This window comes from Schistocerca gregaria, chromosome 7 (assembly GCF_023897955.1).
Source record: "Schistocerca gregaria isolate iqSchGreg1 chromosome 7, iqSchGreg1.2, whole genome shotgun sequence".
NCBI lineage: Eukaryota > Metazoa > Arthropoda > Insecta > Orthoptera > Acrididae > Schistocerca > Schistocerca gregaria.
The window spans coordinates 384,843,973-384,862,341 of NC_064926.1; the positions used below are offsets into that span (position 1 = coordinate 384,843,973).

Consider the following 18,369-nt stretch of genomic DNA (forward strand, 5'->3'; position numbering starts at 1 on the left):
TCGTGCAATATCAATTGGATGCTACTTTTACCTACCGAGTATCCACTGTAAATCTGTGGACTCACTGCGAGTGGTTCAGACCGACAGTCATGCAAAATACTTTGGAACGCCTTGTAGCTACAAATAGGCCATGCCTCGCCCACAATGTCACTATACAAATGGGGATTAGCGATCGTGATGTCTGTAGCAAATATGATTAAGAAATTTAATAAATCAGTCAAGAAGGCAATGGGAGATAGATTGAGCAAATAAGTATCAAATAAGTATCATCTCACTAAGACAATGAACTGTCGTCACTTAGTTTCATTAAGCTGAATGCAGAGAAATTATGGGCAAGGTTTCAGCAAGTGTAAATCGTGGTCCTCACGTTTATGTGCTTAGTAAGTGGATAAAGATGGAAAAGACCAACCATGGTTTAACAACAAAATTCGAAGGATGCTGAGGAACCAGAGGCTGTTGCATTCTCGGTTCAAAGAGGAACGCGCAAATGACGGCAAGCGAAGGATAGGAGAGATTCGTGCGTCTGTGAAGAGATCCATGCAGGAAACATACAACAGCTGCCACCCTGGCACTTTAGCAAAAGGTCTTGCAGTGAAACGAGAAAATTGTGATGTTATGGTAAATCGATAAACGGGTCTCTTGTTGACCAGACTGGGTTGACAGTGGAAGATAGCAAAAGCCGAAGTTCACACAGGAGAATGATACTCATATACCGTCATTTGATCATAGGACATACTCCCGTATGGACGACGTAGTACAAAGCGTCCGTGGCGCAGAGATATAACCAGATCTGAAAGCAAATAAATCATCAGGTCCGGATGAAATCCCAGTTCTATATCACAAACACTACGCTAAGGCATTGGCTTCTTACGTATCTTGCATTTACCGTGGATCTCCCGCCCAAGCCAAAGTGCCAGGCGACTGGATAAAGCGCAGGTGACTGAAGAACATAAAAAGGGTAATAGACCGGCCCCGAAAAATTATCGACAATAGCCCCTGTTTGCTGCATAAGCCATAAACGTATTCTCAGTTCGAATATAATAAATTTTCTTGAGACCGAGAAGCTTATCTCCACGATCAGCATGGTTTTAGAAAGCATCGCAATTTCCTCGCATGATATAGAGCATGCTGTCTATGACGGACAACAAGCAGATTCGAGTATTTCCAGATTTCCGGAAAGATTTCACACGGCTTCACTTGAGGGCTGTTAACGGAGGTACGAACAGGTGGAATCAGTTCACGGATATGTGAGTGGCTCTAAGACTTCTTAAATAATGTAATCAAGTCTTTTGCCCTTGACGGCGTATTTATCAGAGACAAGAGTATGGTTGGGAGTGCCCCACGGAAATACGATTTGAAAACACGGAACTATCCATAATTGAAATAGTCACGAAGAAAAGACTGTGTGCTGCTCAGAGAGGAATTTCTCGCAATTTATCTCGGCGTAAAATATAGACGTGCGATATCTTAAGGGGTTCCGGCAATATCTGAATAACACAGTCCATTGTAATTTTACATTTTTTGCACATGTAACTGTTATTGAGGTAATTTCTAATTCTTCGTGTCATGCTGTATGCCGAGCAGTCTCTCTCTACCGAATCATGTTTAAATGCCCGTATCTGAAGAAACTGCAATTATGAAATAGAAAAATGAAGCGAACGTTTGTCAAATGAGTACTGTCTCAAGTGTATAATTGAAGTAAATAGTGGTTTTCCACAGTGATGATTCCGACTGTCAGATTCAATCGTGAGTAGCATATATTTAAATTCTAAGGAAGAAGATCTAGCCCTGATATCGACTGAGACCAAGGTTGTGGCTAAATGTGACGTTGGGTAATTGTGCCGGTTGAACGCAAGACAAGTGTTCTCGGTGTTTACCCGATGTAATAAATGAAGCGATCCCTTCTAGTCAAGCTGTGCCACAAATTCCTCTTATCCCCAATTCTATTCAATAACTCTTCATTAGTTATGTGATCTATCCATCTAATCTTCAGTATTCTTCTATAGCACCAAAATTTCGAAAGCTTCTATTCTCTTCTTGTCCTAACTATTTGTCGTCCATGTTTCACTTACATACATGGCTACACTCCATTATAATACTACCAGCAACGACTTCCTGACAATCCTATACTCGATGTTAACAAATTTCTCTTCTTCAGAAACGCTTGCTTTGCCATTGCCAGTCTACATTTTATATCCTTCCCACTCCGACTATCATCAGATATTTTCTCGCCAAATAGCAAAACTCCTTTACTACGTTGTCTCATTTCCTAATCTAATTCCCTTAGCATCACCCAATTTAATTCGACTACATTCTATGATCCTCGTTTTGCTTTTGTTGACGTTCACCTTATATCCTTCTTTCAAGACACTGCCCATTCCGATCAACTGCTCTTTCAAGTCCTTTGCTGCCTCTGACAGAATTACAATGCCATCAGCGAACCTGAACGTTTTTATTTCTTCTCCCTGGACTTTAATACCTACTCCGAATTTTTCTTTTATTTCCCTTTCTGCTTGCACAATATACAGACTGAATAACACCGGGAATAGGCTACAACCCTATCTCGCTCCCTTACCAACAACTCCTTCCCTTTCATGCCCCTCGGCTCTTATAACTGCCACCTGGTTTCTCTACAAATGTAAATAGCCTTTCGCTCCCTGTATTTTACCCCTGCCACCATCAGAATTTGAGAGAGAGTATTCGAGTCAATATTGTGAAAAGCTTTCTCTAAGTCTACAAATGCTAGAGACGTACATTTGCCTTTCATTAATCTTTCTTCTAAGATAAGTCGTAAGGTCAGTATTGCATCTCATCTTCCAATATTTCTACGCAATCCAAACTGATCTTCCCCGAGGTCGGCTTCTACCAGTTTTTCCATTCGTCTGTACAGAATTTTGCAGCTTTAGTTCGGTAAATTTCACAACTGTGAACACCTATTTTCTTTGGAATTATTATATTTTTTTTTTTTGAAGTCTGAGGGTATTTAGTCTGTCTCATACATCTTGCTCACCAAATAGTAGAGTTTAGTCAGGACTGGCTCTCCCAAGGCACTCAGTAGTTCTAATCAAATATTGTCTACTCCTGGGGCCATGTTTCGACTCAGGTCCTTCAGTGCTCAAACTCTTCACGCTGTATTATATTTCCTATTTCATTATCACCAACATCCTCTTCCATGCTCATAACATTGTCCTCAAGTACATCGCCCTTGTATATACCCTCTATAATCTCCTCCCAGCTTTTTGCTTTCCCTTGTTTGCTTAGAACTGGGTTTCCATCTGAGCTCTTGATGTTCATACAAGTGGTTATCTTTTCTCCAAAAGTCTCTTTAACTTTCCTGTAGTCAGTATCTGTCTTACCCCTAGTGAGATAAGCCTCTACATCCTTACATTTGTCCTCTAGCCATCCCTGCTTAGCCATTTTGCACTTCCTGTCGATCTCATGTTTGAGAGGCTTGCATTCCTTTTCGCCTGCTTCATTTACTTTATTTTTATATTTTCTCCTTTCATCAATTAAATCCAATATTTCTTCTGTTACCCAAGGATTTCTACTAGCCCTCGTCTTTTTACCTATTTGATGCTCTGCTGCCTTCACTACTTCATCCGTCAAAGCTACCCATTCGTCTTCTACTGTATTTCTTTCATTCATTCCTTTCTATTGTTCCCTTATGCTCTCTCTGAAAGTCTGCACTACCTCTGCTTTAGTAAGTTTATCCAGGTGCCATCTTAAATTCGCACCTTTTTTGCAGTTTCTTCAGTTTTAATCTACAGTTCATGACCAATACATTGTGGTCAGAGTCCCCATCTGCACCTGGAAATGTCTTACAGTGTAAAACCTGGTTCCTAAGTCTCTGTCATACCATTATATAATCTATCTGATACCTTCTAGTATCTCCAGGCTTCTTCCATGTATATAACCTTCTTTCATGATTCTTCAACCAAATGTTAGATGTGATTAAATTATGCTCTGTGCAAAATTCTGCCAGGTGGCTGCCTCTTTCATTTCCTACCCCCAATCCATATTCACCTACTATGTTTCCTTCTCTCCCTTTCCGTACTATCGAATTCCAGTAACACATGACTATTAAATTTTTTGTCTCCCTTCACTAACTGAATACGTTCTTTTATGTCATTATACAATTCATCAATTTCTTCGTCGTCTGCAGGGCTAGTTGGCATATAAACTTGTTCTTCCATAGTAGGCGTGGGCTTAGTGTTTATCTTGGCCACAATAATGCGTTCACCAAGCTGTTTTTAGTAGCTTACCCACACTCCTATTCTTTTTAACTCATTATTAAACCTACTCGTGCCTTATCCCTATTTGATTTTGTATTTATGACCCTGTATTCACCTGATCAAAAGTTTTGTTCCTCTTGCCACCGAACTTCACTAATTCCCACTATATCTAACTTTATCAATGTACTTTTAAATTTTCTAATCTACCTGTCCGATTAAGGGATCTGATAATACACGCTCCCTCCGTAGGACGATAGTTTTCTTTCTCCTGATAACCACGTCCTCTTGAGTTGACCCCTCCCGGAGGTCCGAATGTGGGACTACTTTACCTCCGGAATATTTTACCCAAGAGGACGCCATTATCATTTAATCATACAGTAAAGCTGCGCTGCCTGGGAAAAATTACGGCCATAGTTTCCCCTTGCTTTCAACCATGCGCAGTACCAGCACAGCAAGGCCGTTTGGTTAGTGTTACGAGGCCAGATCAGTCAATCATCCAGACAGTTGCCCTTGTAACTACTGAAAAGGTTGCTGCCCCTCTTCAGGAACCACACGTTTACTCTGTCCTCTCAACAGATGTCCCTCCGTTGTGATAGCACCTTTGGTACGGCTATATGAATCGCTGAGGCACGCAAGCCTCCGTACCAACGGCAAGGTCCATCATTCACGGGGGGAGGGGGGGTATTAAGTGTAAATTAAGAAATTGTCCCATCTGGGCTGGCGTGATACAACTGACATCACTAAAAGGCACAAGTACTGACCTGGTGAAGGCCCAAATGAGACTCAATAGCTAGTCTGTAAATTAATTCCGCTATAATACAGGCGAGCTCTCTTTATTTGCTATCACATCAACAGATGCGATACACTTGGATGTATTGGATGTAGTGTTCGACCATTGTCCACGATGGATACTTCCTGAAGATGTAGCTGGTTATCATTGTTATGTGAGGAAAACGTATGTTACGATTGTGAATCCTAAATATTCGTTTATTCTGATCACGTTAATAATTAATAACAAAAAAACAGAGAAATGTTCTGAAAATTGGCGTAAACTTAAGTAAAATGAAGGTAAGCATTCTAAAGATTTTATTTTAGAGGGAGACTGCATGAAGGAAAATGAATAAACTTCCTCATCTGGGCAGCTTGCAAATCAAGATAAACGACACAAATATTAAATGCATAGTACTGAGCATACAAGATGTGTTACAGAATTTGTTAATTAAAAGTTTTTCAAAAGGAGCACTTCCTATTTTGCAGTTACAGTGAGTTGGTGTAAGACAGTGGGAGATGAGGGCTGGGAAAGATACAGTAAATCTGAGTAACTTTGGCCCAGTTTTTATATGTTTCTGATACGTGTTTTTGTAAAACCATTACTATAAAAGACTGGTACTTGTAATTGCATTATTCCAAGTCTGCAACTTTTATGCATTCAATTTGTGGTAGTTACCACCTTGACAGCATTTCAAGATTAAATAAAAAATTTAAAGGAAACGAAATTGGGCTTAAGTAGCCTAAGCGATAAAATAAGGATAGAGTGTAAATATGATAGAAATTTCATGACCTAACCGACTAAAACATTCTCTTTGATTGATGGAAATAAATAAGCTCCTCTGCACAAGTTTTGAAGGTTTAATATTGTACGTAATGTCGCATCATCTATAATGCAGAAAGTCTTTTTGTTCAGCCCACTTACATTACTTTTTTGTTTGCTTCTTACACTCGGCGACAGCTCCATTGTCGTCTACGTTTGACAACACTAAGAAATTCAGTCTGCTGCCATAAAATGAGTACAAAGTTTCCTTCTTCCAATGTCTGTTTAAGAGGACTTTCTTGTGAACCACTGTCTTCGTTTTTCTACAACGGATTTTGCAATGCCCATCTTAGCTTGTTCATTTTTAGGACAACTGGTAGACGACACATCAAGGTCACTCCATATGCTTCATCCTTACTGTTCAACAAATTACAGGCACTTTCTGCTAACGATTGTAGGCTGAACTCATCAGCATCTTCTACTGTTGACTCAGTATCATGTTATGGTGGACTTGCTGATTTTGGAAGAGATCTCCTGTTTCGGACATTGTGCCTGATGATGATAGCTTTTAACCATTTTTACAGTTGATCATCTGCAAAACCATAGTACTTCCTATTCCCTTGAAATCTTCAATATCTGGACAGCATAGTGAGTCTTAAACCTTTAAAGGAAAAAGAAACTTAATAGTGTCAGACATTTACTACAGCTGTTTTATTTTGATTTAAATGGAGAATATACATATCGAAAGGTTACCTATACCCAAGTCGGTAGTGAGTTCAAGTAGCCCTTGTCTTTCGTTGTCAGTACACAAGTACACACTTGGGTGAATAACTTTTTAAAAATGATTCATAATTGAACAATTACATAGAAATCAAATAAAGTATTGTTCAAGAAATAATACTGTGTACTTACTGCGTTCAGAATGTTGATTCTTCGCACGTTGCAGAAAGTAGAAAGAGACTACATGTTTTATATCAATAAGACAACCTCCACTAAATTCTAGCACCAGCTCGTGTAAGTACGTGGAGTATGGTGGAGTCCACTGAGTGCTGGTACCTCATGGAAAAACTGGAAACTACGTTGAATATTTCATTACATCGCTACCAGGAACGGATTAAATCACTTTAAAGGTAGGGATCCTAGTAACCCAGATTTACAGTAGCAAATCAATGTTCTCCCTCCTGAACTATCCGCCAGTTCCCAAACTCCGCTTTGATTGGTGACGTAATGCTACTGACAATGACAGTAATGTGAAATTGCATTATTCCAAGTAAAGAAAGACGAAAAAAACAGAAACTTATCACTCACACTGTACAAAAACGCGTATTACGATGCACTAGGCTCGTACTGAAAGCTAACAATCTCCCTCCAATGGTCATCATCTATCGTGTCATGTCTGGTGCTGGGTACGAGACTCTGTAAATTCAGAAAACTGGAGGGAAAATAACGAACTTTCTCATGTGTCCACTGTAGCACCGACAGGTGGCTCTTTTTTAATACGCACAGATCAAGGAAAAATCACACTCAAATACCAACAGGGTATCTGTGCGGCAGCTAGCACAGCCGCATCTATTGCAAGTGATTAGCACAAGAACCTCAAAGAACAGGGAAACAGGACTTATCGGAGGAAACTGGTCTTCTACCAGGAGGCTGCCTCTCAGACACTGGGAGAGCATCCTGACGACTAAATGGTAGCCTACACTGCGTTGCGTTGTTTGGGGGGTGAGACCAAACAGGGAGGTCATCGGTCTCATCGGAGTAGGGAATGACGGGGAAGAAAGTCGGCCGTGCCCTTTCAAAGGAAACATCCCGGAATTTGCCTGGAGCGATTTAGGGAAATCGCGAAAATCCTAAATAAGGATTGCAGGACGCGGGATTGAACCATCGTCCTCCAGACTGCGAGTCCAGTGTGCAAACCACTACCGGCCGAAGTGGCCGTGCGGTTCTAGGCGCTGCAATCTGGAACCGCGAGGCCGCTGCGGTCGCAGGTTCGAGTCCTGCCTCGGGTATGGATGTGTGTGATGTCCTTAGGTTAGTTAGGTTTAACTAGTTCTAAGTTCTAGGGCACTAATGACCCCAGAAGTTGAGTCCCATAGTGCTCAGAGCCATTTGAAGCCATTTTTTTTGCTAAGCACTTCGGCACCACGCTCGGTAAATGGTACACTGCCATCCATCCCAGACTTACAATATTCCTGTGAGATATCGAGTAACTTTTCACTCCCAGAAAAAATTGCCAAGCTCACGTAATAAATTATTGAGTGATCGTGATAGGGGTAAATCAGAGATCGTGAAGCGATATATGACAATCATGATACTGTTTTCTTTTGTACTTTGATAAAGTGTCGCTGTAATAGCTCTTGTGAGTACATCTCGGTCATGAGTTTTCGGGTTTGGGTAGTTGAAGATCTAGCCGCGGCGGTGGTGGGATGGTAACACTTCAGATAAACGAATGTGCATTTGTCACAACATATTCATTGCCTTGAAGGTTATGCTTTTCTAGGTCTCTTTCAGCGATATCATTTCATATAATTGCATGGTCATTGACGTAAACCTCACTGATGGAAGCCTTTGTGGATAAGAGAAATGCTATACGTAGTTACGCCTCATATGTATATGTCTTACCCTTATACGCAAATCTTTCATCCAAATTCACGGTTATTGAAACGTTACGAACCCCTTTACCGCAGTGGATACGTTAGAGTTCTTCTGATAGATTTGTTCATGGCATGAATTTTCTGTTCAGGAATATGAAACTCGTAATTTACAACCTCTTAGACCAATAAAGAAAGTTCCCGGGCTCAACATTGTCTTTCGTTGACTTGATACGTTTCTTTAGTTACAATTATCTGTTGCAATTACTAAAACGGATTTCCGTGAAGCGTTTTGCAGAATATTTTCTGAACATTGACAGATCAAATGGCACCGGGTTGTAAGAAGCCGTAACAACTTTTAAAAGTAAGCTATGTAGTTCGTTCATTAAATATGAATCAAATCATCATTAAAACATATTAATGTAATACGCTTTTCAACATAGGAAGCATTCTGTAATATACTTATAAACAATTTTGATAGAAAATTTGATAGGTCACTGACTCTATACCGAAATTTTTTTGATTAGTACCATCAACCGGAGTTTGAAATGGAGGGAAAACCTAAACGGTCTGTCACGTCACTCTGTGGCAGCATTTAATTATTACGTAAGTGAACTATATAAATGTAAAGCGAATAGTAATAACGTAAGGCTGTTCTGGTACGTCAAAAGCACGATGTATGTGCAAAGGTCGCCATATTTAGCTCTTGCATATGTCAACAAGGCATCTGGTCTCTCCAGAATCATGGGCATTCAAACAGTATAAAAACATTTTAACCGTAGTGAGTTATCATTATTATTTAAATATTAATAATCTCTATTAAAGTTCATATATAATTCAAACGCAACCTGAAAATGTGATAATGACATTGTCCTTTCACTTTTAATAACAAAGTAACTATTTTAGATGATAGCGGTAAATACACTCACTGAAATTGGGGTACATGTAGAATTTTATCCTCATATTCATTGTTACTGTATATCAAGTGATATTTTCACAGATTCGAGCAGCAAGCCAGGCATGCAAACTTAGGATTCATTAATTTCCATTGAGAAAAATTAAAACTGTTCATATTTTACGGCGAAGTGAGTCACAATAGTCGCCGTATCCTTTATTCATCTACACCTAGATCTATAAATGCAAGCCGCTTAACTTTAGTCACTTTACTTCAGCCACGTAGATTTTGCCTTTGTGGGCATTTAAAATGATTTATGTTGGAGAATACGATATGTAGCTGTTATCGGAACGTACTCTATCGGTATTTTAATACTAAACCTGTATATGATGCACACCACCTCTCTCGTAATGTCTGCATTGTAGTTTGTTCAGCATCTTCGTAACGCTCTCGCGCCGACTTAACGACCCTGTGAAAAAATCAGCTGCCCGTCGTTGGATCTTCGCACTTTTTTCTATTAATCCAACCAGGTGTGTGTCATAGACAGAGGAACAAGACTCACAAAACGTTCGAAGAAGTGTTTTGTAAGACCCTTTCCTCGCTCGTGAATTACGTGTCCATAAGATTCTTAGACATTATATTTTCGGATGGTAAAACCACTTTTGACTATCGCGGATTTTCTACTGTTTTCAGTGTTTTGTTACCGATAGCGCAACAGAACAGCAGTGGATTCCTTCGCCTCTTTGTGCACAATCTGTGTCATCTGTTCACATTCAGGGTCATCAGCCACTTTCTGTGATACTGCTCTCACACGTACAGTGCAAGAACATCTGTATGTATTGTTCGTGGTCAGTGGGAGGAAACATGTTGGCAATAAAACTGAAGCTAGTCCTGTAAGTCTGCTAAAACAAAGAATGGAGAATATTTGAGGAACATGACCGTTAAAAGAATGAAACCCTGGCCTGTTGCGGCTGTAATTTTCATTTCTTACGACACTCCCAATTGTTTATTTCAAAGCTGTCTGCATAATGTTCCTCCACTAGTTGTAAGGTTATGAATTTACAGCATGTGCTCAGAGTATCCCACAAAGTGAACTTATTGACGCAGCATGTCACGTAACTTCTACATCTATGTCCACATTATATACAAACTTCGCATGGAACAGTACGGTGCTTGGCGGAGGATAGCTTTTAACTCTACTAGCCGTTTACTTTCCTGTTCCACGAGGGGGAAATAGAGTGACGCTCTAACGACTGTCTATATGCCTCCATATGAGCGTTACTTTCTCTTATCTTCAGATTCCGAACATGAAATGTACTTTGGGGTACTCAGTCAACTTCTAATGCCGCTTGTATAATTTTTCGCAAGAGTGTTTCGCGAAAATAACGTAGTCTCGCCCCCCCTCCCCAACCCCCAGAGATTTCTATTTGAGTTCTCGAGTATCTCCGTAATAATGGCGTGTTGATCGTTCCCATCGGCTACAAATCTAGCAGCCCTCCCCTGAAATACTTTAATTCGACGTGATAGTGACCTAAAACACTCTATCAGTAAACAGGAATGTAATGCACTCCTTTCCTATACGCGCCGTCTCCTACATGTCGTCTCCTTTATATATGAATTACACATTTCAAAAATTATGCCAGTAAACCAAGGTCGACGATTCGCCTTTCTAGTACCGTCCTTACGTACTTGTTTCATTTCATGCCGATTTGCAGTGTGACGCTTAGACACTTATTCGATATGACTGTGTCGAGCAGCACACTACCAAATCCTAGTCTGACGTTCCCTGATCATTTACCCTATTCATCTGCATCAACGTATAATTTTCTACATATAGAACAAATTAGAAATTTTGTCTTCGTCATATCGTATCCTCCTAGGGTCAAGCACGACGACAACTTGCCGTATACTACAGCATCATCAGCAAACAGCGGAAGATTACTGCTGATCGTGTCCCGTATATGTTTTATGTAGAAGTATATAAACAAGAGCGGTCCTACAATTTTCTCTGGGGTACCTTGACGACATGTTTCTAAGGAACTCTCGACGACTTGGACAGCGCGATGGTTCTATTACATAAGAAGTCTTCCAGTCGCTGAAATATCTGGGAAGATATATTATCTGCCCTTCAAAGACAATCTGCATTGGGGGCTTCGAACAATTTAGGCCACATCAAACGTAACTGGTAATATGAAAGACTGACATGTTCAAATAGACAGATCTTACATGAGTGAAGCTCACAAGCATTAATGATTAGTTCTAACCGTCTCTTGTTCTTCGCATGTGCTGTTTCAGATTACATAGCATTAGTGGATATTCGGCAGGAATGATTGCACAAGCTTACGTCTTTTGCACGAGTTCTGTTCATTCATCACGATATCTTTGTTGGTTTATCTCAATTCTTTGTGTCCTCAATGAGCTGGGGCACACAACTTGTACAAGATAGGTCTAGATTTTTTCCTAAATTTCCGAGGACGTGCACCACATCATCCCTCTGTATGTGTGTTGTGTGTATGTGTGTGTGTGTGTGTGTGTGTGTGTGTGTGTGTGTGTGTGTATAGAGCAGAACTATCCGACCTTTTCCTCATAGCTATACCCTTCTAATAGGTACAGTTTCTCTAGGCGGCCTGTCACTAACCTTAATCAAAGAGAATCTGTTTAAATAAATGATACCTTAAAGAAATAGTAATTTTTACATTTCGTTTATAAGTGGTACAGTTATACAAAATAAACGCCATTTCACTGATAGAAAGCTTTTTAATACCGCTATGAATTCAGTGACTCACGTGGCTTGGTTAACATTACAAGACTGTCTTACACAAATGCTGTAGGGCAGATTGACACGCATTTCATTATCTAAACTTTCAAGTTTGTTTTCATAACTCGGCACAATAGAAAATGCACTCTCACGCGTATAACTTGTAGAAAACTGGAGCAAAAGTCAATGCTGCTTTATTTATATGAGAATTACATTGCTGAATAGAAATCCAGAAGTTACAAAAATCTGATTCCTGGTTCTTACGTTTTAATATGCCACTATTCTTTAGTTCTGCCAATGCCCCTTTTTCAACAAGTTGAATGTCACAAGCACTGGAAATCGCGAAAAGATGAACCAACAGAGTGCATCAATCTACAAGAGAGATACGTACAGCATCAGAAGAAAAGCAATGGAAGTTACACTCACAAAATAGTGGAGTTCATTATACTGTTCACTTGTTTAATTGGTGATTTTTGGTTACACTGAGGGAAAAGAAGAATGTTTAGTATTGTTTCATCACAAGTTTTTCATTTGTTTTGTGCTCTGAACTTAGTAGTCTCGCGACACCCTCGATGGTACTAGTGAACAACCCCGGTTGTCGAGACGTCTGGTCAGGAAAGCTCTGCTGTAACGTGGCCCACAGTGTTTCACGCTTGCAGTCGTCGTTGTGAGTAGTGTGAACTGCCTCCAAGCTATCTTGTACCGGAGTTGAGAGTGGTCGCGCCTGCCCACAGGTTCCGGGGCGCCGCTGGAGGAGTCCGCGTTCTGCGCGATGCTGATGCACAACCTGCCGGCCGGCTACCCGCTGTGCGAGCTCAGCAGCGTCTTCTTCTTCGTGCTGCCCATGACGGTGATGCTGGTGCTGTACACGCGCATGGCGCGCGTCATCTGGCGGCCGCGAGCCGTGCCCCGCGGCTCCGTGCGCAAGGACCACAACCGCAAGCCCATCGTGCGCATGCTCGGTAACTCCACCACTACTCACTGGTTCACCTGCGGTCCTACTAGAGTTGCAAAACTACCGTAGGCTACTCTAGACCACCCTAAGTAAGTACAGGCTGTGGTAGGTTTCCCTTTAGCTTTGGTCAGCTAATGTCGTACCTACGATACCTGAACGTTGGGTATGTTGCATATCTATTTGGCGTTATCACATACAGATCGCTTTCTTTACTTATGCTTTGTCTTACTAGAGTCCTCTAAAAACCAGAAGTGCTGAACCATCTAGAAAATGAATACGAATATATAAAGTTCGTTTATACTAGTGGAACATTTTTGTTCTAAACAAAACATGGTTTTAATCTGACAGTAAGTTTGATATCTTCGCACACTCCTCTACAGTGAAAAATCACACTATGGAAACGTCCCTCAGGCTGTGGCAAAGCCATGACCCCGCAATATCTCTTCTTCCACGAGTGCTCTTTCTGCAAGTACCGTAGGAGAGCTTCTGTGAAGTCTGGAAGGAAGGACAAGGAGTACTGGCGGAAGTGAAGTTGTGAGGACGGATCGTGGGTCCTCCTACTGTTGCTCAGTTGATAGAGCATTTCCCCACGAAAGGCAAAAGTCCCGAGTTCGAGCCTCGGCCGGCACACATTTTCAATTTGACAGGAAGATTCAATCCTCCTCCTGTTATTTAAGAATAAATAGCATTTATAGAAAAACTGAAATTGTTATTGTCTTAGTCGAAAATTTTTGAAGCTGAGGAATATTATAGTAATTACTAACAGGACGGATTGAGCAAAATCGCAGAAAATTTTCCGACATTCCCCATTTTTAATAAAAGTTTATAATATAGACAATATAAATAAAAAGTAAAAATCGTGGTCGAATTGACAGAAGAAAAATTAAGTGCAAAATGGCTAAACAGGGATGGCTACAGGACAAATGTAAGGATGTAGAAGCTTATCTCACTAGGGGTAAGATAGATACTGCCTACAGGAAAATTAAAGAGACCTTTGGAGAGAAGAGAACCACGTGTATGAATATCAAGAGCTCAGATGGCAGCCCAGTTCTAAGCAAAGAAGGGAAGGCAGAAAGGTGGAAGGAGTATATAGAAGGCTTATACAAGGGCGATGTACTTGAGGACAATATTATGGAAATAGAAGAGGATGTAGATGAAGACGAAATGGGAGATACGATACTGCGTGAAGAGTTTGACAGAGCACTGAAAGACCTGACTCGAAACAAGGCCCCCGGAGTAGACAACATTCCATTAGAACTACTGACGGCCTTGGGAGAGCCAGTCATGACAAAACTCTACCAGCTGGTGAGCAAGATGTATGAGACAGGCGAAATACCCTCAGACTTCAAGAAGAATATAATAATTCCAATCCCAAAGAAAGCAGGTGCTGACAGATGTGAAAATTACCGAACTATCAGTTTAATAAGCCACGGCTGCAAAATACTAACGCGAATTCTTTACAGACGAATGGAAAAACTGGCAGATGCAGACCTCGGGGAGGATCAGTTTGGATTCCGTCGAAATGTTGGAACACGTGAGGCAATACCGACCTTACGACTTATCTTAGAAGAAAGATTAAGAAAAGGCAAACCTACGTTGCTAGCATTTGTAGACTTAGAGAAAGCTTTTGACAATGTTGACTGGAATACTCTTTTTCAAATTCTAAAGGTGGCAGGGGTAAAATACAGGGAGCGAAAGGCTATTTATAATTTGTACAGAAACCAGATGGCAGTAATAAGAGTCGAGGGGCATGAAAGGGAAGCAGTGGTTGGGAAAGGAGTGAGACAGGGTTGTAGGCTCTCCCCGATGTTATTCAATCTGTATATTGAGCAAGCAGTAAAGGAAACAAAAGAAAAATTCGGAGTAGGTATTAAAATTCATGGAGACGAAGTAAAAACTTTGAAGTTCGCCGATGACATTGTAATTCTGTCAGAGACGGCAAAGGACTTGGAAGAGCTGTTGAACGGAATGGACAGTGTCTTGAAAGGAGGATATAAGATGAACATTAACAAAAGCAAAACGAGGATAATGGAATGTAGTCAAATTAAATCGGGTGATGCTGAGGGAATTAGATTAGGAAATGAGACACTCAAAGTAGTAAAGGAGTTTTGCTATTTAGGAAGTAAAATAACTGATGATGGTCGAAGTAGAGAGGATATAAAATGTAAACTGGCAATGGCAAAGAAAGCGTTTCTGAAGAAGAGAAATTTGTTAACATCGAATATAGATTTATGTATCAGGAAGTCGTTTCTGAAAGTATTTCTTTGGAGTGTAGCCATGTATGGAAGTGAAACATGGACGATAACTAGTTTGGACAAGAAGAGAATAGAAGCTTTCGAAATGTGGTGCTACAGAAGAATACTGAAGATAAGGTGGATAGATCACGTAACTAATGAGGAGGTATTGAATAGGATTGGGGAGAAGAGAAGTTTGTGGCACAACTTGACTAGAAGAAGGGATCGGTTGGTAGGACATGTTTTGAGGCATCAAGGGATCACAAATTTAGCATTGGAGGGCAGCGTGGAGGGTAAAAATCGTAGAGGGAGACCGAGAGATGAGTACACTAAGCATATTCAGAAGGATTTAGGTTGCAGTAGGTACTGGGAGATGAAGCAGCTTGCACAGGATAGAGTAGCATGGAGAGCTGCATCAAACCAGTCTCAGGACTGAAGACAACAACAACAACAACAATAACATATATCTTTTAGGTAGTCCTAAAATAGGACTAAGAAATTTTGGTTGTAATTATTGGTTGGTGAAAGAGATTAAAGTTGTAAATAATAAAAATTAATTTACTGAGCACACACACCCAAAAGATGAATAAAATAAATTTATTCAAGGCTGAAAAATTTCACCCCAGAATAAATTGGCAAACTAGTGCACAATATAAATAAATGATTTTTGCAATTATTCATTAAACTTTTATAACCTTAAAACACTGTATAAAAATTTTCTAGAACAACTCTATTATCATACTGAAATAGACATTCCTTTTGAAGTTGTTGTCAACTAGATTTTTAGTATCTGCGTGTTTGATTGTACAGACAGCTTTAGCTGTTTCATATTGTCCTGAAAATTAGAAAAAAACTGCAAACACGATGAAGTCTAAGACTGCTTTAGCTGTTGCTAATCTATATAATAATTCTATTAGAAATTCTCATTTAATATTCTGTGATGTGCATCATATATCAAATTTTTCTTACTGATCACTGCTATATGGGCAACTATATCTTTCGGAATTTTGTCATTAAAAGTGGCACACAATTTCATTGTTGCTTTTTGTGTAGTTAAAACAATTATTTTTGAGCAATATTTATGACAGAGGCAGCATAATATCCTGTTAAATTGAATGGACTCACATAAACATCGCCATTCAATTATGTGTTTTCTTAAAGTCATGAAATGCATCATAAGCCTTGCTGGAGTTAGATTCAATACCTCTTGAGAAAAACTTCATTTCTTCTGTTTTAATATAGATGTTTTGTAATTTAACATGGTCAAATAAGGAAAAGTCAATTAACCATTTTTCCTTTCTGTCTGAAAAAAAAACAAAGATGAAATAAAGCATTTCAAACTCCATCGAGTTATTGTAATTTGGGATATTCAACTCAAAATTTCTCTTCTCATCTGATCCAACAATTTCTTTATATCATGGCCCAATAAATGACATGGGAGTTTTTGGGTGTTTTAGTGTTTCTTGCTTAGCTCAAGTGAATATTCTGGCTCATATCTAACTACAGGAACACGAATTTCTATAACAATTTTACCTTATTTTGGAAGAGTGGCTTTTATTCCAATTCTGGCGTCATTTTTATCAGCTCATCAAATAATTGTATCTCCCACAGTGGGACTCCAAGTAAAAATTACTGTTAAATCTCCTTCACACATGACTTCTTTATAATCTTTCAAAAAACTTACCAATAATTCTGTTTTTGTTAGGAGATTTAAATTATTTTTAGTCTCCCCATTCACAGGGAATGAGTAGAATTGATAGCTCTCGACTTTGATCATGGTTTAATAAGGATAAAATTTAAATAATTTCAAAAATAACTGACTCACCAACTAAGTAGCTAATTAACTAACTAAGTAACTAAATAACTGACTGACCAACTAACTGACAGACCAACGAACTATCTGGCTGACTAACTGAATAACTGACTGAATCAACTAAAATACAACGGACTAATGTTTGTTCTTCTCTAATAAATGTATGAAATATATTGTCTGGAGGTTGTGAAAAGAGCCAGACGACATATAAAGATAAAGGAGCAATTAAAGAGGAGTTTAAAAAATGGAAGAAACAATGAAGAACAGAATATGAAAAATATTAATAAGTTAATCAACCTGTTATTGATGTAATCAAAAAGTGAAATAACCAATCATAGACTTAGGTTACAATGAGTGGAACGCAATTGAAGAAAATTAGTGAGAATGAAAACTAAATAGTTCCTTATAATCGTTATACCACAGAATTTAATGACATACCACCAATTAGAAAAGATTGCACATTAAGTGAAGCAATATAGGAGTTTTTGAGAACATAATATGAAGAAAAGGGAGCTGCCAAGAAAATAAAGGACAGTGATGTTAACAATTAAATATAAGTGAAAGACTACTAGAATATACAAACCACTTTGAAGACAAAGTTTCTGGTTAAAGGCCTGTTGGTGCCTTTAAATATATAGGAATATTATCAGTGACATTTCAGAGAGATAAATTAACAGTTTGTGAAAAGAGATATGAAGGAATCCATGGTTCAATGAATCTTTTATTTAAAAAAACATTTTACTATAGATGACACAGATGAGAGATTCAGTTCAGTTGATTTATCTAATTATTTTCATATATGAGCATTGTACTCTGAAAATAACCTAAATAGAGTCTGAGCGAGTGGAGCAATCAAATATAAAGGTTTGGTAAAAGAAATTGTTAATGACTGTTTACCAAAGTTGAGAAGACTAACTATAGATACTTCAGATTATTCACAATTAAATTTGACTGAGAAAACAGAATGCAGTCTGAAAACTGCTTCAACAGCTGTTGGTGAAGGTTTAATTTAAAAATATGCAGAAAAACCAGTTGAATATGTCTGGATGAATGATGTCCATCAATTAATTGATATATTAACTGTAAACCATGGACAAGAATTGGCTGAAAATAAAAACTATCATAATAAAAATGTTGGCATAGCACAGATGTTAACACATAAATTTAAAGATTTGATAATCGATAATCAATAGTTAATTAAATTTTTGAATTATCTTTCCCACATATTTTGGAAGAGTGAAAAACATGTAAAAGGATTAGTCAATTGGGCTTTAAATAATTTGTCAATGCCAGAGATGCATTTACAAGGCTACTTATAATCTTGATCTTTCTTTAAACTTGAAGAAAGACTAGCAAGTTG

At 39.0% G+C, this 18,369-nt stretch overlaps 1 protein-coding gene across 1 annotated transcript in view; it reads left to right on the forward strand.

Annotated features, from left to right (window-relative positions):
• LOC126281901 (neuropeptides capa receptor-like) overlaps positions 1-18,369 on the forward strand; it is a 1,128,817-nt gene that overhangs the window by 1,020,130 nt on the left and 90,318 nt on the right. The window contains exon 5 of the mRNA XM_049981224.1: positions 12,742-12,969. Coding sequence (XP_049837181.1) covers positions 12,742-12,969 — 228 coding nt within the window. The remainder of the gene's footprint in view (positions 1-12,741; positions 12,970-18,369) is intronic.